Source organism: Sinohyriopsis cumingii, chromosome 1 (genome assembly GCF_028554795.1).
Source record: "Sinohyriopsis cumingii isolate HCF-2022 chromosome 1, ASM2855479v2, whole genome shotgun sequence".
Lineage (NCBI taxonomy): Eukaryota > Metazoa > Mollusca > Bivalvia > Unionida > Unionidae > Sinohyriopsis > Sinohyriopsis cumingii.
This window is the reverse complement of record NC_142961.1, coordinates 166,530,524-166,558,437: the sequence shown is the minus strand read 5'-3', so window position 1 is coordinate 166,558,437 and position 27,914 is coordinate 166,530,524. Positions and strand designations below refer to the sequence as shown.

At 35.4% G+C, this 27,914-nt stretch overlaps 1 protein-coding gene across 1 annotated transcript in view; it reads left to right on the top strand.

Annotated features, from left to right (window-relative positions):
* LOC149808324 (proteasome activator complex subunit 4B-like) overlaps positions 1–27,914 on the top strand; it is a 155,972-nt gene that overhangs the window by 73,151 nt on the left and 54,907 nt on the right. The window contains exons 24-29 of the mRNA XM_089975872.1: positions 6,269–6,324; positions 7,882–7,980; positions 8,948–9,010; positions 13,124–13,219; positions 16,504–16,629; positions 26,226–26,417. Of these exons, the coding sequence (XP_089831998.1) occupies positions 6,269–6,324; positions 7,882–7,980; positions 8,948–9,010; positions 13,124–13,219; positions 16,504–16,629; positions 26,226–26,417 (632 nt within the window). The remainder of the gene's footprint in view (positions 1–6,268; positions 6,325–7,881; positions 7,981–8,947; positions 9,011–13,123; positions 13,220–16,503; positions 16,630–26,225; positions 26,418–27,914) is intronic.

Here is a 27,914-nt window from a genome sequence, read left to right as displayed (position 1 = left end):
TGATGTCTAGTTGGTCATAAATGAAAAAAGAAGCCATGGTAGCTCACTGGTTAACATGCTAAACCCATGAACAAAGGAATGCATATTTTGAATCCTAAAATCAAGCCAGTTACAGGTCTGCTACCATGGCAAGACTCTTTACTCCAATTGCCTCAGCACTAAATAACCTACTTTTGTTCCTGTACCTTAAAACACCAGACCAAACAATATGAAAATGGTGTTGATCTTGCATTTAATATGTTGGCCTTTGAGGGACTTGTGTTATTTTCTTACCATGACAGTGTTTTACCCCATGTCTGAGCATACATATGTCCATCCATCATGGTTAAGTTATGCATTTAGGTCAGTTCAGGGACAGTGGTATGCTATTCATGTTCCATGAATGCAATTCATATTTGTTTATTCAATGTCAAGTGAATTGATTGATGACTCATCAACATTAGCATAAATTTTAATGTTTCAGAAATCATAACAAAATTAAAGAAACTCTACATTATTGGTATTTAGTCTTCTCAGAATCATCTAACAGCTGTTAGGTGAAAGATGCTTGATGTCAGTTCAGTAGATAATATCTGTTATCAGCAAAATAATAGTTTGTAAATTAAGAAAATGAACGAAAAAAGTTTTAATTTTTCATTTTTGTGCTTTTTTTCCAAATACCATCATCATATGCAACTTTGATTGCATGCCATTATAAATCACCCGTGTCAGGGTTCAGACGAATAATTCATTTCCCATTGAATTCGGTGTTAATATATTAAATATTAAAAATAAATTTCTGCATTAGATTGGCATACAAACAACAGATGCTACCATTCATTAGTTAGATAAATCGTTTTCAGCCCCAATAAACATTTGTTGAACCTTGTGCTGCACCTAATAACATAGACTTACACCAAGAGTCCATATACTGATTTGTCAGCAAGAAATTAAAAGCAGGATATTCAAAATAAAAGAAATATTTTGTTGTCAACTGTAGTACAAAGATTAATTTTATAAAATGTATAATGGAAGAAAAATAAATCCATTTGCTAGTCAATGAATGCATATCAAAATATTTTTATTCTTCCACTAGTAGAGCGGTTCTCTGTCAGTAAAATAATTAGTGGTCCAATACCTATGTGTACTATTGTACTCCTTTTTGTGTGGCAGTGCAAAATGTATAATATCCTGAATAGATGGGCTTCACAGTAAAATACTTAATATGGTGTTTAGTTGGTCCTCAGTGACATAGGTGCCAATCGGACATGTATCTTACGAAAATGTTAAGAAATAAGAAAATATTTTTGTTACCAAATTTATTATGTTTGAGTTTCTTATGAATATCAGATTGCTTCAGTGCTTAGCAGTTTAAAAGAAACATTAGACTTATATAGGATTCCAGGAAATTCTTTCTGGCTGGTAAAACAAATATCCCTTCAAGGATATTTTGTTTATTTCATATAATGAGACTATTCTGTATTTCTCCATTTAGTCTGTTCATCAGTGATATTAATGCTAGGAAATGAGATTTGCCTCACTTGAACCAAGTGTTCTTCATCACCATACAGTATTTATTTGTACTAAGTTGTCAGAGGGAATAATGTCCATGATGCTGCACAAAATGTTAAAAGAGAGAGAGATGGGTGAAATCAGTGTTGACTGACAGCAACATTTTGAGTCTTCACCCAAAGATGTTAAAAATAGCTTGTGTTCAGGGGTATGTCAAAATGGCCCTATCCCCCATCTAAACTCATACGAACCATACCCACAACAACAGTAATTTCTGGCCAGCTTAGTATTGAGGATTAGTGAACACCAGAGATGCCAAGCTGCACTCACCACATGTGTCACTAGAGTTGCAAATGTGGAGATTGGTGCAGGTAATAGCATTGGAGTTTTGGCTTTGAGGAAGATTTGATCCTTTTGCACATTGCATCTCTCCAATACAAGTTGGGACTTGACAGGAGAGTTTTCTTCCACTGTAGCACAGCCCAGTGGGTGCAAGTCCCCTCACATGTCTTAGCATGGTTTTCATACCTGCAAGTCTGGATGCATAATAAAGACTGGTGGCATGTTTTAACAGTGATGTATGCCATGCTAATCAGTTCTTTATGACTAGCAACCAGAGGCCTGTTGCATTGGTGACTTGTGCTGTATACATAGTGATCATGGGGTCTTGTGGAGATCCATAAAATTGGTTCATCCATATCACTACCTCAAATTTATCAGGCAAATGTCCAGCTGGCTGCCAAGTTGACCATCCAGTTGTCCATCCAGCATGATTTCAATTCACCCTTCCAAAAGGCCAAACCAGCAAGACTAGCCATGTCACTTGCTCATTTGCAGAAGATCCAGAAGGCCTGATGCTCAAGGAGTTTCCATTGGAGACGTACTGCATTCCTTACCATTGGGAATGATTTATGTCAATATGGCATTGAAGCCTGATTAGAATAATCCCCACAGTGAGTGTAGGGACAATCTCAGTTAGCTCACTTCTGTCTTACCATGGAACATATGCAGTTTTGTTTAAACGTTGCTATTGAAGAGATTTATAGAATCTTGTCTCCCTGTGAGTGCTTACCACTGCTGTTTGTTAACCAGGCCCATATGATTTAGGCTTCAGTAGATGTTAAGGAAGAGGAGGGACACCCCTCCTGGTATTTACTTTGCTGTTTGCAAGGATTAAAGAAATTTCCAACTATCGGACAAAATCCTTGACTTGGGGAGTTTAAAGGTTTTCTTTTCTGAGAGCTAGTTATATTATCTTGTTTCACAGATGCAGCACACATTTGGACTTGTACTATGCTGAGTTACAGAGTTTGGATAAGAATATTGCAACAGGGAATACATCAACCCTGTTGTTCTGTTAGGTGGATTTCAATGTTTTTCATGCAATTTCCAATATTGTTGATCAATATGATGGCCATGTCATGTATACTTTATCAGTAGGGTTTAGTGAATTTTGCATTGCTAATTTATTGAGTCAGTATGTGTGGGAGTCTACTGCCTGCATGGACAAGGTGATTAACAGGGCCATACACCACTCCATTGCCAGTGCCCTGATGGCTTCTACTGATATAGATTTTGTGACACACCTTTCTCCACTCATTTTCACTTAAGCCTATATGCTCACAGAACTTTGGTACAAAGGGGCCATTGTTAGAGTATGAGGAAGTTCTGTTCAAGTCTAATACTGAATATTGAGGGAGTGAATACCATAGCCAGTACAATGGACATATGTGAGGTAATGGGTTGTGCAGTCCCGATAAGCTCCATACCATGATAATACTAGCCTGGTAGTCTGTGCCAGGATGAAATGCTCAGGGTTGTGGATTTTATGTATTAAGACAACAGTTCACTCTTCCTGGTAGTTTAAAGCATAGGTTGAGGCTTTGCCAGAGCTGGAACCAGGCTTGTTAATGTCAGGAACCTAAGACTGATATTGGCTGTCCCAAGATAGATCAACATGGCAAGTACTATTGTCTACCTGTGATGATGGAATATCTATGTCTGGTCTGGTTGAGCTACCACTCCATGTTGTTATTGGCCAAACAGATTGTACTGTGATTATTTGGGTTTTGGCAATGAGGGCTGCAGCACAGTAATGTTAGTATTGACATTCTTGTGCATGTACAGTCATTTGCTCTTTAATTTATCCAGGTGTATTTGTTGGCTGTGATGGTTACTCACTTTTCCTTGGATCATTGTGAGCATGCACTGTATGTATGGTTTGAATTGCACTCTATATAGTTAATACAAACAGGATCAATATCCTCATCTACCTTGAAATGTTTGCAACCCATACACTTAATCCTGTCCATTATTTATGATATATGTAAGTAGAGAAAGCAAAATAATGGCATACACAGGCAAAATCATTAAAGTGTCACTCTGACTTTAATGCGAAGTAGATACTATGAATTACAATAAATGCCAGAGATAAATATGGAAATTATCTTATTTCATGTAATAAATGGTCATTTTAAATGTTTTTTACTGATTCAACTTATAAAAGGATCGAGTACTGAGTGGACTTGAAAGTGCTAGTAGTGCTAGTAGATGCATTGGGTTAGTAGTGGTGGTGGCACTATTTAGATTATTGTATGATGATGATGTTATATATATATATATATATATATATATATATATATATATATATATATATATATATATATATATATATATATATATCTTTTGAGATGACTGCAAGAAATTGCTTATCTGATGAGAAGGCACAAAGTAGATCAGTATTTCTGAGGCCTTATAAAGAGCGTGTTCAGTAGGCATGAGAAAAAGTAGTGAGTTGATTGATTGATGGAACTTGCACCAATCCTTCTATGCAGGGCAGATCACTTTAGTCTGACTTCCACCTGGGCAAGCAGATGACTTTTGAGCACCTTGTAACATATATAATCCCAAAGACATAGTGAATGATTAATTAAGCTTGGGAGGTTTAGGTTTGTGATGAAGAGGATGCAAGAGGAAAGTATTACTTAAAATACTGGTTTTGTTTCATTCTTTCTTGTTTACAAATGCATTTTCAGAAATATCCAGGAATGTTTCTGTAATTGAAATCTTTGTAAAATTGACCTAATTCTCTTTGTGCCCTGGTAATTGAATTGAAAATGTTATTTCTCATAACTACATGGGAACTTTTATTAGATATCACTACACTAACTCATCCAGTTAGCTGTTATTGCATCTTGTTTTAGTCCCAAGGAACATCATTTATAAATTTGTGCAGATTTTGCTTGGAGATTTTGGTCAGCCAGAAAATAATGTGTCTGTATTCACCAGTAAGCACAATTACAGTCTAAAGAGAAAAGAAAATGTTTATTGGTTTTTGCATAGGATGACAAAGGAAACAATTTTAATGTTTCTTGATTCAGCAGAAAGATGCATGAAACTGAAACAGAAAAAAGCATTGGTTGTTATGTTCAGCTTTTACTTTTGGTGTAGGCTAACAAAATAAACAGTTCTGATTTGTCCCATTTCAGGAAAGATCATTTTGTATATAAAACTGATTTCATTCAAATGCAACTATTTTCAGAAAATTGTACATAACCTGTGATGATTTTTTTGCATATTTTAATTCAAAGTTGATGCCTAACATACGTAAGATGGTCTTGGAGCTTCTGAATTTGTGAATTAAAAATATGAGAAACTTAATTACTTTAAATATAAATTGGGACATGGTTGTATAGCTTTAAATTGAAATGTAATTGAAAATTTATTTAAATGCACACAAAACTTATTTGAAGCTATTAGTTTAATGTGCTTTCTTCACCCTTGGCATACTAATGAAAATTGACTAAGATATTTTCTCATTCTTTAAAGTTCAAATATATGCAAGCATGCCAAAACTGAATAATATTCATTAATTTTTGCAAACAAAATATTGATTTATTTATTGAATTGTATTTTAAGTAACTGAATCAATAATAGAAACATATTTTTTTATGAATACAGCATGCAAATCCTGTGTTGTTTGTACCTTGTATATTTGCCACCTTTGGTATCACATGACACTCCACTTAGTCTACTGACTTTTAAAATAGATTTTACTTGGGAGCAAACCACACAGGATAAAATGCAACCAAACTTAACAGCTATGTTTAAGTTTTGTTATAGATATAGATTTATGAAATAGGTACCACTTTTGTCAACTCTTCAAAGTATGAATGAACCAATTGAGCTGATCAGCTGTTATTGCATCCCTAAGAAAGTCATTCATATTTGTCTCTGATTTCTGCTAACTATTGAACAATGTTACTTTCATTCAGCAGAAAGCTCATTAAAATCTTCACAGAAAAGAAAATGTCTTTGATTCCATCAATTTGACTGTTGCATAGGATGATAAAGGCAAAACAGTGTAATTATGCCAGTTCCAGAAAGATCACATGCACTAAAATTTCCAGTTATTAAATTCACATGTATATATTTCCAGAAAATTTTGCATAACTTGGGTTTATATTTGGATATATTTTGTCCAGGTTATTGTTAACATAACTTAGATAGTCTTGGTGCCTCTGAACTTACAACTAATGCTCCTGCTTTCATCAGATATATAGAAAAAAGATGGAAATATATAGGGAAGTTAGTGTAGTAATACCTTATTACTGAGCTAAATAGTCCCAATTATGTGTTTCTTCAAATGGTTTAACATAGGGTTTTCTGTAAGCCAAAATTAATGAGATTTTTGAAATGGGAACGGAACTTCTTAGGTTCAGTTCTTGACTGTTTCTAATATACAAAAATGAGTAAAGTGAAAAGTAATCTCTTTCAGAACACATGATGAAATACTGTGAGGATGATACCAAAGGACTGCACAAATTACTGTGGGTAAGATATTGTTTTTTGCCTTATCTTTGATGCATTTGTAAGAATCAGCTTTATGATGGCATTGTCATTGTTAAGTTTCTATACCCCAGTCTGAGGCAGGGTTATATAGTACTCCCTCTATTCATCCTCCCACTGTTAAGTTTCTATACCCCAGTCTTAGGCAGGGTTATATAGTACTCCCTCTATTCATCCTCCCAGTGTTAAGTTTCTATACCCCAGTCTTAGGCAGGGTTATATAGTACTCCCTCTATTCATCCTCCCAGTGTTAAGTTTCTATACCCCAGTCTTAGGCAGGGTTATATATTACTCCTGTCCATCCTCCCAGTGTTAAGTTTCTATACCCCAGTCTCAGGCTGGGTTGTATAGTACTCTTTCTATTCATTCTCCCAGTGTTAAGTTTCTATACCCCAGTCTCAGGCAGGGTTATATAGTACTCTTTCTATTCATTCTCCCAGTGTTAAGTTATATAGTTCTCCTTCTATTTATCCTTCCATTTTCACTTGTTAGTGCAACTAGTTCCATAGATTGTATTGATTTACCATGAAACTGGATAAATAATATGGTATCACCTGTGGATGTGCATATAAACAAAGTGATTTGCTCCTGCTATTGGCTTTTCTGTCTTGTAGCATTTATGACATAATCTTGTTTGCGCAAGTAGTTCCACAAACTTTTTTGTCGATTATCTTGCAACTTAGTAAATATTTTTATCATCTTGTAAAGATAACATATCAACAAATCACTTTGCTCCCACAGACTGTTTTTTTTATTGCCCTTTTTGTTCATAACAGTGTATGATACAAATTCCTTATTGATGGGTTGCAAAGAAACTTGACAAGTTGCTTTTCTTCCACAGTTTTGTGATAGTTACCCTTGTCTTAGCTAAAAGCATTGTATGAAATAATCTCATCAGCACAGCTAGTCCACTTGTTTATGTTTGTGTTTTTATTATGAACCTCTGTGAAAATTGGTACATATTAATATCATGATCAAAGATGAACATAATGACCAATGTCATTTTTGTAAGAGTTATTGTCCTGTGTTTGCATTTGTAATGCCATTGTAAGTACAAATGAAAATTGATGGGTGTATTGCTCATGGATGGAACCATTCACCATGGACAAAGTGGATTACATCAACCTAGGTATCATGTTCCAGCACTATGTAAGGTGTTTGTATTTAGCTCAGTTTATTTGATGCTGTTTTACGTGCAGTCATAAACCTGGAAGGATTTATTCATCTTGGTGGCTTCTACTCACCATGAAGCTGGCCACAGTGACCTACTCTATAACATACTTTTTGTGTTCCATTTATTATGTAAAGTTCTAGCATTTAGCTCAGTTTCCCTTGAGACTTTTATATGCACAGTCATGAAACATAATGGATATTTGTTTTGGAGGGTTCAGCTATCAGCAAATGTAAATCACAGTGACCTAGTTTGAAGCTTCACTGTTTGCATCAAGTTCTTGCTTTTCTTAAAGGTAGGAATATCAATTATTCCATACATGCCTCTTGTCTGGACTTAATTTTTGTTTACTTGTTTGTTTACAATTTCAGATCTATGAAGCTGTTCTTTTCTCTAAAGGCACACCAAGAAATGACTTTGATGGAAGATGGAAAAGTTTCCATGTTGTCAAATCTGCTCTGCAAGATCAGGTATACTTGTCAGCATTAATGGGATGAAATACAGTTAATAAAAATTTAATATTCAAGATTAGACATTATGTATCAGAGGCCATTATGGTAGATACATGCATTTAATGTAAAATGGGGCAATTCATATTTTCCAAGGTATGGAAATTAGACAAAATAGTCATTTAGTCTTCATGGTTATGAATTGGCTTAACTTTCATTTAGCCATAAAATTGTGACAGAGGCATGATTTTATCCATATCCATTGTATCTTTCATTCTTTGTTTTCTGGGGTTTCCTGGGCCTGCTAATAAACTTATAAGCTTGCACGCCAGTGAAAAGTACTTTTGTACTGCAGTATGATTGTAAGGAAGCAAAAACATGCTGTTGTTTACAACATTAAAGGAATTTTTTAATGCAGTGGTTTTATTTTCATTTGCATAAGGGGCCATCCATTTAGTATGTACACAAAAATCTGGCAAAGCTTGACCCTTCCCTCCTCCCTGTACACATGCATACTTTTTACCCCCCCCCCCCGCATATATACATTTAATGCTGCCCCCCCCCCCCCCGAATTCTATAGAATGGCCTATACTTAATCCATGCAGAAATGATCAAGGATTAATAATATTAACGTGTTGAATAAAGCAGATAGTCCACCAACATTGACTGTCTGGCTGCATCAAAGAAATATGCTGCCTAACAATGTTTGTCTAGTGTCTGCTAAAATTCAAATGCCGACTGAACCCAGTTGAACAGGTTACATATTAGAAAAATTATTATCGAGGTTTTACCCCCTCCCCCGATTCTTATGCGTACATACATTAATACATTATCAGCAGACCCCCTTCCCTCATACGCAAGCATATGCATTTGGGTTAACCTGCCTCCCCCTGCCATGTGTACATACTAAATGGACGGCCCCTAAAGATGGTCTGAAGATATCTTGTAACAATTATCATTATTACTCAGTCATGTTTTATTTTGACAGATGAGAGGAGGAAAGAAGCATTTGAGAGCTCTTCTTGTGGACAGAGTGCAGCTGCAACATGAGGTAGGTTCAGATATTTTTTTTTCTTCATTATTTAAAATTTTATTAATTTAACATCATTTGTACAACAATTCTAACAAGTTATACAGCAGTTTTAACATCTAAGGTGTTGCTATGAATTCTCTTTAGGATGAAGAAAGAAATGCAGATAGCAAACTATTGATCTAGGATGGGCTGCCACATTCTGATGTATACTTGATAGTGGCAGAATGGATGTGATTATGACTTTTTGGTATTGAAGTTGAAATATCACTTCTTTTTTTAACTCTTTGTCATATTTTATTTGAGGACACATGCTTGAGCAATAAAATCAAATATTAGATTCTCTGTTTTGAAATGATAGCAAATTTGCTCTATCACTCACTTTGCATATGTTTATGGTACCTATGTAGACTGAGTTTTGTCTATAGCCATGCTATTTTTACAATTTATTGTGACTTCATTACATAGTGAATTTTATAGGACAGTTATACACATTTCATCATAACTACCATATGTACTCACTTATAGGATGAATCTAGCTACAAACTGCACAGGCCCAGATCTGCCAGTGCATTATGTGACGTCAGATCTGGGTCTGTGCAGATTGTTAGGATGTGATCAGTAGAACAAAGAACATAGACCCTGATCTGCTTGTGCATTATGCTAGGGCCGATCAGGAGCTTTGTTGCTTGCGATTTGACTTGACTAATGAGCAAGTATATACAGTGTATACCCTTAACCTTCAGTGCATCTGTACCAACTGGATGAGAGGTATTGTACTGCCCTGGAGTCAGAGTCAACACTGGTGTTGGTATCAGTGTTGGTGTTAGCATCAGCATATACAAAAGCATATGAACAAGTATAACCTCACTGCATTTCATCCTATATCCTAGGCAGCAGTGTGTTTCATACCACTTACCTCCAGGATAGAGGGCTATATTTATGTAAACATGATACATTCTTGGTTAAATATTTTTTTATTTAGCTCATGAAACTTGGGGAGATGCGCCTTAACAGATACAACACCCCTATTACAAAATTAGGTTATTATGATCTATATAGGTTAGTAACTTTGGTTAAATGTTAAATCTAAAGTTCTTTTTTTTGGTACTACTGATGCTAGATTTATAGAAATTATGCTTCTTTGTGCACATTTTCAATGGAATTACTATTATGGATACAGCCAGATTGGCTGGTAACTGGAATTACTATCATGGAAACAGCCAGATTGGCTGGTAATTGGAATTACTATCATGGATACAGCCAGATTGGCTGGTAATTGGAATTACTATCATGGATACAGCCAGATTGGCTAGTAATTGGAATTACTATCATGGATACAGCCAGATTGGCTGGTAATTGGAATTACTATCATGGATACAGCCAGATTGGCTGGTAACTGGAATTACTATCATGGAAACAGCCAGATTGGCTGGTAATTGGAATTACTATCATGGATACAGCCAGATTGGCTGGTAATTGGAATTACTATCATGGATACAGCCAGATTGGCTGGTAACTGGAATTACTATCATGGAAACAGCCAGATTGGCTGGTAATTGGAATTACTATCATGGATACAGCCAGATTGGCTGGTAACTGGAATTACTATCATGGAAACAGCCAGATTGGCTGGTAATTGGAATTACTATCATGGATACAGCCAGATTGGCTGGTAATTGGAATTACTATCATGGATACAGCCAGATTGGCTGGTAACTGGAATTACTATCATGGAAACAGCCAGATTGGCTGGTAATTGGAATTACTATCATGGATACAGCCAGATTGGCTGGTAATTGGAATTACTATCATGGATACAGTCAGATTGGCTGTAACTAGAATTGCTATTATGGATACAGCCAGATTGGCTAGTAACTGGAATTACTATTATGGATACAGCCAGATTGGCTGGTAACTGGAATTACTATTATGGATACAACCAGATTGGCTGGTAACTGGAATTACTATTATGGATACAACCAGATTGGCTGGTAACTGGAATTACTATTATAGATACTGCCAGATTGGCTGGTAACTGGAATTACTATTATGAATACAGCCAGATTGGCTGGTAACTGGTGAGTACTTGTGCTCTGATTATTTACATTTAAGTAACTGAATTTTAAGAGGATACACTTCCAATGTCTTCGGTTAACTGATGTGTTTGCTTATTGCATGAGACATTTACATAACACAATGGTATAGTGCAGTTTCACTGTATGAATATACAACCCTACCTAGAATCATGCAACTGGATCAGGGAATGCATCTTGATGTATATACTACTCTCTTATTAACAAATGAGGTCCTATGAAACCTGTTTTGTGCTCCTGTGACTTTGCTGTATTTTTGTGTTTCAAGTTCATTTGTATGGCACTGTTCAAGATAGTGACATCAAACTTGATAATTGAATGCATTCAGGTTAGTGTTACACCCTTACAATAGAAGGGGTTGCAGTGATATGTATTTCATAATTTTGATTTTGATTAAGTTTTTGTGTGTACTCATTGCCACATAGATTATTTTATTGTTGATATTACTTTTGTACTTTTATCATAAAATTTACTGAAATGATTCATCTTTAAACATTCTAACTCCCGAAATAGGCCTCTGTGACCTATATTGCATGATTTGTTGACTTAAGTTAACATTTTTATGTTAGAGTCATGTAATTTGATAATTGGATGCATCTCTGTTGGAATTTTATCTGTGGCAACCAGACTTACAATGTATGATTTACTAACCATTGGTCAGTATCCATATCTAGCTCATGACTGCAGCCTCGATAGTATGCCCTTTCTGACCAGTGCATTTGAAAGGAGCAGTATCTTTATTCATGGTAAACTATCAGTAGTAATAACATTGCATTACATATTGTGATAGGGTACTTTCCACTGGTGTAGTAAATGTGAATGAGTTGGCAGTAGAACAGCAGACTGCATGCATGTCATAGAGGGCAATACTTGGCTAATTTGAGGGCCATACTTGGCTAATTTGAGGGCCATAGTTTGCTAAATTGAGGGATTACTTTTACATGACCCGTATTTGTACTAGTAGTCATTATGGCCATTATTCTGAGGTTTCTCAGTCAGATAGCTCCATTTGGTAATTAAACTGTTCAAGCATTATTCTATAGACTAGTTACTTCAGAAGCAGATTTAATGGACAATGTTTTGAAAATAAGACAACATAATTACTCAGTTTTGTATCAACTCATTAAGGTATCTCTACTTTGATTTATAGAAAAGTATTTTCTGTATTATTATCACTTGTTTGCCCTGTTACATTCACTTTAGTCTTAATTTAGCTTCTACATGATAATTAATGTTTACAATGGCTGCTGGAGACTACTAAGACTGATGCTGCCAGGCCAAGGGATCACATGGTTCTCACAGAAACAATAGTCACAAAACTTTCTGGGGATGTACAAATGACTTATGATTCTTATGGTTAATTGTATACAGTGTATGTATTTTTATTTTACAAAGTATAAATATATATCAGATCATCATATTTTTGTACTTTTGGCTAATTAGCCAAGTATGGCCCTCAAATTAGCCAAATTCTTCCTGGTTTCCTGGAAATTCTTTTCAGCCAATACAGCACCTGTTCTTTCAAAAGACTCTTGTGTTAATTTTATGAAGGAGAAAGAAACAAAAGTCACTATGAATTATTTGTTTTTTGATCCATGACCAGTGCATAACCAGAGTACCTTTATAGCACTTCATAATCAAGTGAAAGACTACAGGGGTTAATGTGATTGAAACAGATTTTCTAGCATATACATGGTTGGCTAATGTGATTGAAACAGATTTTCTGGCATATACATGATTGGCTAATGTGATTGAAACAGATTTTCTAGCATATACATGATTGGCTAATGTGATTGAAACAGATTTTCTAGCATATACATGATTGGTTCTTGAAATATTCAGATGATATAAATACCTTCCAAAAATACATGATGTAAACAAAATATGCATCAGCTTGATCAGTATTGACAATGTCATACTGATTAAAAGTTTAGTTCTTGATAAATAGTGTATTGATCTTTTGATATTGGGTATGGCAATATCTGCATTTTTATTATAGCAAGAGATGACTGTAATACTTTTACATTTTCTTGTTTAGCTTCGTCAGCTGAACAGCAGTGATCAAACATTTACCAAGAGACATCAAGACATCATGGAGGATGTATTTACTCTCTCCATCAGCCAGTACAGTGAAGTAAGCCAACAAGATGCAAAGTTCAACAAACAAACAAATCAGCCTGAATAATTCATTCTTCATTTAAACTGAATTATCAGAATCATCCTGAAGAATCCACTCTAATTTCTAATTGCAATTTTTTTCATGTAAATTTCTTATTCACATATGTGCATATTATGTTCAGATTATGTGGTAATTTACATCCTCATTATACACTTAAATTATTTGAAAACAGCTTCTCATAACAAGTCAACTTCATTATTCATCCATATACATATATACATCTACGGCAAAGAATGAAATTGAGATGCAAAGCAATATTTCATCTCCCTTTAAGCATTGACAGAGATGTATCAAAACTGACTTTAAAATGTGTAGCATTCACTGTAAAAATTAGAAATCATGACTCCAAGGAGTACTTTTCTATTAGGCGTAATGCAAAACACAGTTATCTGCATTGTGAGGGTCGCTTTTTATGAACATGAACAATAGCATTCAGTTAGGAAAATATCTAAGAAACTGACTGGGAAAAATTTAAGTTCAGATAAAGAGAGCACAGTGAATGGAAATTTATGACCATGCTTTGGTGAGTGGATATTAAGTAGTACTATTATGAGCATTTTAGACTGGGCCTATATGTCAGTGCCTTCAATACTGTATGACTTTGCCCTTCTTTCAGAGACAAATTCATATAGTATGGGACAGTAACAAATAATTCTAACACTAACGTGAAGGATATGGGCGGGTGGATGTTTCGATACCATCTTTTCATCTGTCTTTTACAAGAAGTCCTAAACTGCTGGGTGGAAATTTTAAAAATTCAGTAAATAGATTGCCCATGTTGTGACCATCTGTATGGAGAGCATGATTTTGGGGTTTTTCTCCAGAGGTTCTTGTAGTAGTCAAAGGCGAAATATAAAAATATTTGCAACTACACTGGGGGCCCCGAGTGGCCGAGTGGTCTAAAGCGCTCTCCGTTACGGATCACTGCCATCTCACCTCTGCCTGCATGGGTTCGAGTCTCGGATTCAGCCAATGTCGGTATGTGAGAAAGCTTGCCAGTAGCTTTTCGTGGGTCGGTGGTTCTTTCCAGGTTTTCCCGGGTTCTTCCTCCACCATTAATACCGGCCACCATGGATAGCCTATCGTGTGCTGAAAAATGGCATTAAACACTACAACAACAACAACAGCAACTACACTGACATTTCATTTGAAACAAATGTTGTACATGCATTTTAATAAGGGACACATAATATTATGTTATGGTTTAGGATTATGAGCCCTGTATCTTGGTTTAAAGTGGAATGGTAGAGAGGAATAGTCGTATCAGGTTTGGGGTTACAACCTCAGAGTCAAGGTCTGGATGAGAGGGTGGGGATGTGATAAAAGCATGGGGATTAGCCATGGTGAACCATGAAAGTAGCTAATGATTTTGACAAGTGATCTTTGGCTGAAGCTCCACTTAGCACTCGCTATGGCATCTGTGTGAACCAGTGTTTAATTTAGCTCAGAGTTAAAGGTTGTAGATTAATCTGAATATAGTTTCTTGCGTATTTTAGAACAAAATAAAAGTTAAGCTTGACATAAAGAGAGTCTCTTATGATTTGAAATTAAACTTGTAATGATAAAGTTTCTCTATTTTCCTTACTTTAAGGAACTTTTATGTCTTCCTTTAAACAATATCAGCATGATGAAGCACCAGGCATTGTTTGTTTTAGTGTTATTATTTTTCATATAGATTTTCCTTTTTTTCCTTTTAGGAAGTCCACAGTTTTGTAATACCTATAGATTAATTTTCACTCTTGAACTATATTTGTATCTTATAATTGTCAAAGGTAAGTATTTCTAGTGTTTGCCACAATTGTATTTGTGTATTTGACTGAGATAAAATGTATGATTGTAGATTTGAATGTGGATTTAATACAGCAAGTTGTAAGGTAGATATAAATGTGGATTTGAGACAGCCATTTGTATGGTAGATCAGAATGTGGATTTGATACAGCCAGTTGTATGCTTGGTCTGAATGTGGATTTCACACAGCCAATTAAATAGTAGACCTGAATGTAGATTTGATACAGTCAGTTGTATGTTAGATCTGAATGTGGATTTGATACAGTTAATTGTATGATAGATCTGAATGTGGATTTGATACAGTCAGTTGTCTGGTAGATCTGAATGTGGATTTGATACAGTTAATTGTCTGGTAGATCTGAATGTGGATTTGATATAGCCAGTTGTGTGGTAGATCTGAATGTGGATTTGATACAGTCAATTGTATGGTAGATATGAATGTGGATTTGATACAGTCAATTGTCTGGTAGATCTGAATGTAGATTTGATACAGTCAGTTGTATGGTTGGTCCAAATGTGGATTTGATGCAGCCAATTAAATAGATCTGAATGTGGATTTGATACAGCCAGTTATATGGTAGATCTGAATGTGGATTTGATACAGCCAATTAAATAGTAGATCTGAATGTGGATTTGATACAGCCAGTTGTGTGGTAGATCTGAATGTGGATTTTGAATCAGCCAGTTAAATAGTATATCTGAATGTGGATTTGATATAGTCAGTTATATGTTAGATCTGAATGTGGATTTGATACAGTTAATTGTATGGTAGATATGAATGTGGATTTGATACAGTCAATTATCTGGTGGATCTGAATGTGGATTTGATACAGCCAGTTGTATGGTAGATATGAATGTGGGTTTGATACAGTCAGTTGTATGGTAGATCTGAATGTGGATTTGATACAGCCAGTTGTAAGGTAGATATTAATGTGGGCTTGATACAGTCAGTTGTATGGTAGATCTGAATGTGGATTTGATACAGTCAATTGCATGGTAGATCTGAATGTGGATTTGATACAGCCAGTTGTAAGGTAGATATGAATGTGGACTTGATACAGTCAGTTGTATGGTAGATCTGAATGTGGATTTGATACAGTCAATTGTATGGTAGATCTGAATGTGGATTTGATACAGTCAATTGTCTGGTAGATCTGAATATGGATTTGATACAGCCAGTTGTAAGGTAGATATGAATGTGGATTTGATACATCCAGTTATGTGGTAGATCTGAATGTGGATTTGATACAGCCAGTTAAATAGTAAATCCGAATGTGGATGTGATACACTCAATTGTATGGTAGATCTGAATGTGGATTTAACACAGCCAGTTGTGTGGTAGATCTGAATGTGGATTTGATAAAGCCAGTTGTGTGGTAGATCTGAATGTGGATTTTATACAAAATCAAGATCAGTAAGAAGCAATATGTAAAGTTTTTTTCTCGTATTAGGTGAGGAAGAAGGCACAGGGAGTATTGTTCAGCTGCTTCCGCAACTTCCCGTATTCCTATCGCAGTTTGTTGCCTCAGATCATTAAGATTCTCAGGGACAAAGATGCTCCAGAACATCATTTTAAGGCAAGTTCCACTATTCCTAATAAGAAAATGTTTTATCATGGTTGTTTAGATATAAAAAATTGACTCATTATATTTCAGCAGAATTTGTGATAAAAATGTTTTAAGTGGGAGGGAGCTTATCAGTTTAGTCATTGCTGCATAGGAGTTTAACTCCTTGGGATCTATCAGATATTTTAATGGACAAATCTTCTCTTTCCACTGGTTTGGTGGAAATGTTTCATCATTGCCATGATATTCTCTTGATAGCCATCTATGATGTGAAATGGCCATTCCGAAAGTGCATGTATCACTTTATTGTCTTAAATTGTATATTTGCTTCAGATGAATAGTATTCTCAAAGTTTTGTAGTGATCTTGCTTTATATTAAATAAAAGGTAGCAGTATAGAACATATATTGCCAACTTTTATTTTGATGAACCATTATAAACAAAATTTCTTTGCATTGTGATCAGCTTGTAATCATGATCCACACTCTAGTTTGCTGCTGCTACTGTAAGAATTCTGAGGTGCTGAGCTGATGTTCAACCAGCTGTTTGCATTAATAATGTAATATTGCAGACACAAGATAATTGTGGCTACTTGCTGTATTTGTATAGTAACCTTGCCAAAGACTGTTAAATAACACTAGATGGGCAGACTATAATAGAGCTGCCACACTTGATTCAAAAGAATGCCTTCCATTTGCTAAGTCAAGGTGTCCCAATCTGAATACAGCACTTCATACACTAATTATTTTGAGTCTGACATATTATTTGCTGACCTTAGCAAAGAGACCAAATCTTATACTAACATTGGTTTCTTCTCATACATTAGATACATGCATTAAAAACCTGTGGTAGTACTAGCATTTACCTCAGATACATGTATTATAATTCATTGGAAGTACAAATGCTTATCTCAGGTACATGTGTTATTAGCATGTGGTAGTTCGAGTGTTCACATCAGATACATGTATTATAATTCGTTGGAAGTTCAAGTGCTTATCTCAGATACATTTGTTATTAGCCTCTAGTACTACAGGTGTTCACCTCAGATACATGCATAATCATTCTGTGGTAGTGCAAGTGATTTCCCCAGATACATGTATTATAAGCATATGGTAGTATGTGTCAGATATGTTTTATAAGCATACAAAAGTACAGGTGCTCAGCTCGTATATATTACAAGTATATGATAGTGTGAATGCTTAATTCGGATACATCTATTGTAAGCCTATGTTACAATGGGTCCTCACTTCAGATAAATGTGCTATAAGCCTTAGGTAGTACAAAAGCTCAGCTCAGCTATGTACATTATAAGCCTATGGTTGTATGACTGCTTAATTTAGATAAATGTATAAGAAGTCTATGTTAGTACCAGTACTCACCTCATATACATGTGTTATAAGGCTATGATAGTATGAATGCTTACTTCAGATACATGTATTATAACCACAGCATAAGTACTCACCTCAGACATACATTGTGAGCCCAAGTAGTGTTATAAAAAATGCTCACCTCAGATTCATGTATTACAGCTATATGATAACATGAGTGCTCACCTCAGATACATGTACTATGAGCTTATGTAGGTTAAGTGCTCAGCTCAGATGTATGATAATCATAGTATGAGTGCTGAACTCAGATACATGTATTATTAGCAAAATGTTAGTAGTAGTACTCACCTCAGATGTATTATTAGCAGATATTATTAGTGCTCATCTCAGATACATGTATGATAATCATAGTATTAGTGCTCATCTCAGATGCATGTATTATTAGCAAATGTTTGCATGAGTGCTCACCTCAGATACATGTACTGTGAGCTTATGCAGGTTAAGCACTCAGCTCAGATAGATGCATAATAATCATATTATGAGTGCAGAACTCAGATACATGTATTATTAGCGAATGTTAGAATTAGTGCTCACCTCAGGTACATGTTTTATGTGTTTATAATATTATGAATGTTGGCCTCAGATGTATTGTAATTCTGTGGTAGTAGTACAGATGCTCACTTCAGATTTGGGCTGTCAAAATTTTAGTAAACATTTACTGGTTATCCATCAATCCTAATGACCTGCTACCTGGACACCCTATCAAAGGGAAATTGTATTAAATGTGACCCTGAATTGCTCTGTTATGGGTTCATACATGCCAACCCCAGAGAGGTATAAGTGTAACTATCACTAATCTAAGCATAAAAAGAGTAATCTGTATATTACATACCAGAATTACAGGAAATTATATATGTATATAATGTACCTTTAGTTTTGCTCCTTACCAGCATCTGCAGCTAGTTAGAATTCTTGTCACAAATCAGCTAAATGGTACTTACAGCTGTCTCGCTAGGCGCTCAGCATTAAGAGGTTAGTGTTAGGACTGGTTGGCCTGGTGTCAGGATAATGTGTCTGGGTAGGACATCATGCTACATGTCTTTGGCATGATCCCCCAGTGCTAGACATCACTATAAACTGCCACACTGCAGACATCATAGCAATATGACTGAAAAATTGATAAAGATACAAATACAAATCACGCACACACAAAAATTGATAAAGCTAAATTACAATAAATAGGAAATGAGGAAAGTTGATTCTACTATATGATGAATGAATGTGCACATAATTTTCAGAGGAGTTTTGCCCTTTTATTTACTATAAATTCATCTCCATAATAAGATAAGATAAGAATTCTTTATTTGAGACTACATTGTAAACATAAAATAACATATATCATAATAGGGAAGAGGTGGGATGCAGGGGAGGCAATAATATATTTACATGTCAGATTGCTTATCATTTCTCCAGTCAGTTAGCAATTTCACTGACTGTAATCTCAAGGTTGACTGATATTTTGAACTGCACATTTGACAGAGAGAACTTTGAAATCATATATTCAAATGTTCATTGTATATCATTTACATTTAACTAGTTTTGTCAAGTCCACATTAGTGGGAAGCAAGACACAGCAGTACTTTGCAGTACCTGTGGCATCAGCAGTTTGTTCGGTTTTAGTTCAAGCTCTTAAGCAATGCTTTGATTATGGGCTTTAGATGCAGACCTTGACTTCGTACCTTTCCAAAGTGATATTAGTAGATGAAAAATAAAAAATTATCTTGATGTCCTTTGTTATTTCCAACTAAAAGTCATTTGTGCTGAATTTACGAAAGCCTATAGAACATGGTTATAATTAAAATCAACACCTTAATCTGAAAGACTTTTGTTTAGAGAGAGAGAAGAGAGTTTTCAGGGCAAGTGATCAGGCTAGTGTCCAAGATGGAATATGTTTTGATTATTTAAACATATAGGTTTGACAGTTGCAGATTTCTTATTCTTAATTTACAGCTAGCATGCATATATATATATATATATATATATATATATACACACACACACATGCGTATTATTTTTACAAGTTGGTAAGGGTCATTTGGCTAATGACATTTTATGATATTAATATTCTTTATGATAAAGTATTAATATATGATCTTGTATTAATATCTACCTTGAAAGACATTTTAGTTGTGTTTAATTGAGAGGATTCATTTATTTAATTCATTTTCTCATTGGAATTGTAATATGCTTGGATTACTTGAAATTAGCTGCCTGCAATTACAGTGACTTCATTTAAAGACATTTTGGAATTATATTGTCATGATTCACGAGAACTGTTGGTATACCTATACAATATATTTTTTGGAATACCACTGAAGCTAATTTGGAATACTCAATACTTTTGTACTTGATGGAACAATTAGGACTATTTAGGATTTCATTCATCATACTACAAGTTATTTTTAATTTTTCACATGTTACATTAGGGAAATTTTTGTTTTCAGTTTACACACAAAAAATTGTTTTTGATCTTTTTTATTATTCAATTTAAGACTGTAGAGTTGTAACACATGTAACATGATCTTTGTCATATGAATCATTAGCCACTTTCATTTAGAAAAAATGTTTGTAAATGTCCTTTGCATTTCAAGCATTTTTAATTTGGTAAATTTCATTTGGAGTTATCAGCAGGCCTTGATATATATATATGCTACCTCAGCACTCAAAAGAGCACCCCCATGTTGTTTCCAGCCACAGTGTTATTGAGTGTATTTTTGCTTCAGTGGGTGGTAAAGATAAAAGAGGTCACTTGGCATTGCAGAGATGCTGGTAATGCTCAACAAGTGGCAATAATATGACTAGGAGTAGACTTCTTTACTCATGGATGTGATGATATAGCACATGAAAATGGCTAGATTCAGTTAATTTAATACCAAATTTGTTCGAGTGAGGTGGGGAGGGAGTTCCCATGGCTGAATATGGGAGCCACAGCTGCTCATCAGTAAAGTATTTCACTTGTAATCCTGGGGTCACATGTTTGGTACCCACCCTAGCCAGCTGCCTTGGTGTCTACTTGGGAAAGACTCCCATTTCCATAGCATGATATGGCTAGTATTAAAAGTGCCGCTACAACAAAACAAAAACAAAATGAAATGTGGCTCAGCAGATACATTGAGTATAAAACTTCTACAGTAATATAAAATATAGTTCATGCTTTTCAGTTATTAATAGCAGCATGTGTTCAGTTCCTAGCAGCAGTCATTAAGTTAATATCAGCAGCAGTGTTGGCATTATGAACACTTATCTTTTTTGGCACAAACAAAACTCTAAAACTAATGGTAGGAGTTTTTTAAAACTTGCACTGCTTAATGTGTACAGTAATACCTCGTGCATTCGCATTTCTGGATTTGCGAATTCACTGATTCGCGAAATTTTAATTGGTACCCTCTACATACATGTTTTCTTTATTTTATTGAAATGTACCTTCGTTATATGACTTCTGTGACATATGAAGTTTACCTAGTTTACCTTCCTGACAATGACAAAGAAAATGTCAGTCATTAAGTTTACAGTCTCATTCATTACTTGGTTTTACCTTACTGTGAGTGCAAAAGAAAACGGCAGCCAATGAATTAGTATGGGGGTAATATTAGTATACATGTACCATACTGTAAATGCGCTAGTGTGGCAAATACCCATTAGGCGATACTGTACTCTATTTTTATGTCAACCATTTATTTCTCTTTTTAAGGGTAATGTATTAAGCTAACTTTTAAATGAAATTAAACTGCTTTGGGAGCATGATTTTGGTCATATTTAGGGTTTAAACCCTAGAAATAAGCGTTTATTAGCATTTTTAGTGACTCGTACCAAACATTTGCGATTCCTCCTGATCTGCGACTGGTTCTGGAACCTAACCTCGCAAATGTTCGAGGTATTACTGTATAGAGATGGTAAAATAGCTTTCCTTTCAAAAAGTCAACCCCACCCCACTTGTTGGAGGTGTGGTGAAGGTTAGCAGTCCCTAATTTCAAATTTTGTTAGTATTTGATGCATATTTTCTTTGATGCATTCATTTGTCTTTGGATTTATTTTGGAAATATGCAGTATTATTGCATATTTGTTGACAGTAACTTCCATTGAAACCATTATTGCTGCTGTGTATGTCCTTACTGCAAGGCTCAACCACCAGACTTTGCTTAGAAACCATTGAGATCACCACCCTATAACCATATACACACTCTCTTGGCTTAAAATGGCAAATCATTTATGCAACTAAACATTGGCTGCTGTGTCTTTCCAAGCACCCTGGAGACTGGCCCATGTCAGATGTTTAAGAAACTGTTCATCATTACCTCACCCATAAAGTATTGATACGTTTGGGGTTTTTTTCATTACAAAAGGAAGTTTTTCCTGGCCTGAAACTGGGGGACATAGAGTGGAAGCATTTTGTTAAACCTCTTTGCAGACTAGTCTACCATCGGCCTCCCTACAAAGTTGAAAAAGTCTTTGCTACCAATGGGTGCAGAATCTGTTCTGTGAGAACCAGCTTTCCTTTGGACGTGTTGGATGGACTGTTCTGTGAGAATCGGCTTTCTCTTAGACATGTTGGGTAAACTGTTCTGTGAGAACCAGCTTTCCTTGGGACAGGATGGATAGGCTGTTCTCTGAGAACCGGCTTTACCTTGGACAGGTAGGATAGACTGTTCTGTGCGATCCAGCTTTCCCTTGGACAGGTTGGGTAGACTGTTCTGTGAGAACCGACTTTACCTTGGACAGGTTGGATAGACTGTTCTGTGAGAACCAGCTTTCCCTTGGACAGGTTGGATAGACTGTTCTGTGAGAACCGGCTTTACCTTGGACAGGTTGGATAGACTGTTCTGTGAGAACCGGCTTTACCTTGGACAGGTTGGATAGGCTGTTCTCTGAGAACTGGCTTTACCTTGGACAGGTTGGATAGTCCTTAAGTGAGCTGCACTCCCATCACCCTCCTGCTTTATGTCTCCAGTTTCGAAACATAGTGCGTGGGCAGTGGACACCATCAGTCTGAATTGGGGGTTAACTGTTGTATGTCTGTGCCTTGCCACCTTTCAGAATAATTCCTCATGTTTTTTACATAATCAGGACTCTTTTGCCGTGACTTACCCAGACGGTCTGCCGTTGATCCTAGCAGTTTTGGTTCAGTGATTTCCTCAACCTGTTGATAAATGCCCTGAGGAAGGTACTGCTGAGATGGGATCTGCTGTAGCAACACAGGGAATCACACCTTTACAAGTCCACAGATTCTCTACTATTATGCCAGGCTCATATCAAATGATTCATCTGCCATTATTAGTTTTAGGCAGGGTTGCAGACTGCAATTGCCCAGGCTTCAAGAATATTATCATTAAGGTTTTATGATGCCAATTAGAGATCATTCTGTGATTGGAGCAGTATGCATGATATTGATCAAGTCTGTCCTTATTTGACCACAGTTGTGGATTTTCTTCTCATCCTTTTCACAGAAAAAGACAGCACCTTCCCATCATTAGGGCTGTAGAGAAACCCTCTCCAGTAATAGGTTTGAAATGATTAATCGATATATTTATGTATTTTTTCCTCATCAATATCCATATTGATACAAGAATTGAAGAATCAATACAAAACAATACTTACTCTATACAAGTTACCTTAATCTTCAGCAGTTATAAATACTTTTAATTCTTTAAATTGCGAATTCATCTGAGTACAGCCGTAGCAGGTACATATGCTTATTTATGTCAGTAACAAAGAAACGCTATTGAGAATACTCACTTGCCTTCTACAAATCAGCAAACACTAGGTGATCAACTCTTTTGGTACAAAATCTGCCCCCTCCCCCAATTCCATACTGATTATTTTATCATGTTGTCATTCTCAATAACATAACAAATATGAGTGTAATGAAGACATTCTAGATTCATTCACCATGACTGATTGAAGTACTTTACTCATCATTTAATAACGACTTTTACATGAAGTTTTGCTGTTGTGTCACATATGGTCTACTTGTATTGAAAATGAGAGCTATTCTTCCAGTGTGTCATGCAGTGAAATATGTTAGGAAAAATGTATATGCCAGTGATCAAAAATGCTAATATCTAACAAGACAGACATTTGTGGATAGATTTTTTTGTTTTCCAAAGACTTTGTAAAAAGTTTCAGCCACCAGTTAATTGCTCATGTGACAAATGACTTAACAATATGGCCAAGCCATAAATGCCTGAAGGCAGCCTTTGTTTCATAATGGTTACATAACAAAACATTTAATTTTCAGGAGAGAAGGGGTCTGTGTTTTTTCCTCAGATAATTTATATGATTAGTTCTGTTTTTAAAAATCAAAGCAAGAACAATTTGTTTCAAGCTATTTGGAGGCAAAAAGTCCAAGGCTTTCCAAGTCTCTCCCCCCTCCCCTTAAACTTAAATGGCCGGTTCTTAAAAAAGCAGTATCAGGTTATTTCAACAACTGTTGCTGTGGGATTAATGTTGATGATTTTCAGTTACTTACTAGGTAGGTAAATCAGTTTACTGAGTTGGATGAGGGAAGATGATGACTGATTTGATATTGAGGCATTCCCTAACATCTGCTGGGGTGGTCTTTTTACCCCCGTCCCTGACTGGTTTTGTTTCTGTCGTAACTCATCAGTAGAATTGCTTTGGTTGATTCATTTGTTCAACTAATGACTTGCATGATAAACCTATTTCAGTTGTGGCATTTTTTGGTGCACAGGAGTGGAGTGTATGCCAGCTGATTGAGCAGGCATTGCAGTTCTGTTGATTGCCCAGCAGTAAGTTATTTAGTGCCAAGACAATTGGAGTGAGGGTCCTTCCCAAGAACACGCACTGGTAGCTTACCAAGACTGGTGTGATGATGGGGTTCAAATCCAATCGTTTCCTCATGAGTCTCTTACTGTAACCAATGAACTACTGCATCTCTGATGAACACTATGCCTCAATACAAATTCCCAAATGACATGTATACCTTGATTTAAAATATTTGTGGCTTGTTAGCTGAGAACAACTTAAAAGTTTGGTGTGCATCAGTTATAATTAGCCTATACCTAATTTGCCTACTTGTTGTCAGTTATAATTAGCCTATACCTAATTTGCCTACTTGTTGTCAGTTATAATTAGCCTATACATAATTTGCCTTCTTGTTGTCAGTTATAATTAGCCTATACCTAATGTGCCTACTTGTTGTCAGTTATAATTAGCCTATACATAATTTGCCTTCTTGTTGTCAGTTATAATTAGCCTATACCTAATTTGCTTATGTGTCAGTTATAATTAGCCTATACATAATTTGCCTACATGTTGTCAGTTATAATTAGCCTATACCTAATTTGCTTACATGTCAGTTATAATTAGCCTATACCTAATTTGCCTACTTGTCACTTATAATTAGTTTATACCTAATTTACCTATTTGTTGTCAGTTCAGAATATGTAGCAATGGAATGGACTTCATTTGTTTTAAAAACGAGTACCTGATGTAAGCTTGACACTAAAGTAGGTAAAACTATGAACATTGCAGTTTCTTACCTAACCCTTGATCTTTTTTATGGCATTTGCATTTACAGTGACATGTTTTAGTAAGTTAGGCATCAGATATTTCAGTAAATGCATTTCAAATGAACAAAAGTGAACCATGAATGGAAGTGACAGATCCAAAGTAAATATGCATCTCTAAGACCATAAATGAAAAACAGTGAGATAATAACTAAAATGCAGGCATAAATGAAATGCAAAAACATGAATGCCATGCAAATGGAACACCCATTTCACTGTTGATATAAATGTACTGGACATAATCTGATAGCTGCTCATACATTTAAATGTCTTATCAAGCAGTACTTTTGTACCTTTATTTTACAAAATTTTGGGAAAATTTTATTGAAAAATCTGTATAAAGTTTATCAGTATGGTATCAGAATTTTAAATTGTAGCGTAATTGTAATACTTATATGAATACCATAAAGCAGGATAATATGTAATTACTACAGCACTTATTCAGCTTGTTCTTTACCTGTTTTCTCAGGTAAACTGTTGTCGACATTTTTTAAATTTGATGCACCATATTTTTAGTATTGCTTAAACATGAATAATATTTTTGGTAAATTAAATTTCCATAATTGCAGTCTAATATATTTTTGCATTACTTTCATAGGTAGGTAGGTAGAGTAGTGTGAGGAGGGACAGAAAGTATCAACAGAAATATAAATATGATTTCCAAAACTAAATTATATTTGTTTTGTTCTTGACAGGGTGCTTTGTACCTAGTGCAGGGTAGCAGTAAAAGGAATCTTGCTACCAAAAGGAGCTGGGAAGTAATCTGCCAGGTATGGCCAGCCATTGTCCAGGCACAACACTCTGAGAAACCCTCCATCTTGAAGGTCATTGATGACATAGTCACAAAGGCAGTAAAGAATGTTGAGACCACTGCGATTAAAATACAGGTAGTCTGCTTACATTGGTAATGCAGTTAAATTGAATATACAGTAGTCTGCTTACATTGGTAACGCAGTTAAATTGAATATACAGGTAGTCTGCTTACATTGGTAATGCAGTTAAATTGAATATATACAGGTAGTCTGCTTACATTGGTAACGCAGTTAAATTGAATATACAGGTAGTCTGCTTACATTGGTAACGCAGTTAAATTGAATATACAGGTAGTCTGCTTACATTGGTAACGCAGTTAAATTGAATATACAGGCAGTCTGCTTACATTGGTAACGCAGTTAAATTGAATATACAGGCAGTCTGCTTACATTGGTAACGCAGTTAAATTGAATATACAGGCAGTCTGCTTACATTGGTAACGCAGTTAAATTGAATATACAGGCAGTCTGCTTACATTGGTAACGCAGTTAAATTGAATATACAGGCAGTCTGCTTACATTGGTAACGCAGTTAAATTGAATATACAGGCAGTCTGCTTACATTGGTAACGCAGTTAAATTGAATATACAGGCAGTCTGCTTACATTGGTAACGCAGTTAAATTGAATATACAGGCAGTCTGCTTACATTGGTAACGCAGTTAAATTGAATATACAGGCAGTCTGCTTACATTGGTAATGCAGTTAAATTGAATATACAGGCAGTCTGCTTACATTGGTAACGCAGTTAAATTGAATATACAGGCAGTCTGCTTACATTGGTAACACAGTTAAATTGAATATACAGGCAGTCTGCTTACATTGGTAACACAGTTAAATTGAATATACAGGTAGTCTGCTTACATTGGTAACACAGTTAAATTGAATATACAGGTAGTCTGCTTACATTGGTAACACAGTTAAATTGAAAATACAGGTAGTCTGCTTACATTGGTAACACAGTTAAATTGAATATAAAATGATAAGTGCTTTAAAATTGTTGGCGTTCAGCATTAAGAGGTTAGTGTTAGGACTGGTCGGCCTGGTGTCAGGATAATGTGACTGGGTGGGACATCATGCTACATGTCTGCGGCATGATGCCCCAGTGCTAGACATCACTATAAACTGCCACACTGCAGACATCGTAGCGATATGACTGAAAAATTGTTAAAGCTACGTTAAAAATCAAAATCACAAAAATCACAAATCACGTTTTCTTTCCAAACGACATTCTTAGTATACCGTAATTAAAGATATTCAGGGACATTTTAATCAATGAAAATGTCACTTATGCCTAGTATAGGCAGTACATTAATATTTTAATGCCAACTAAATAATTTTTATTAAGTGAAATTTGTGTTTTAATTCTATCTTTTAGTTCCCGTAAGTGTAATCATCATAAATGCAGTGTGTATTGATATGTAAAATTTGTTGATCTACTGTAACAGCTAAGTGCTAACTGTTTTGATAACTGATTTGCATTAGTATTTGTCGTATTCTTGTACTGAATTAAAATCTGGCCTCCTTCGTATTATATGTTAATTATGCCGTGTGAGTCAAATACAGGAGGTTG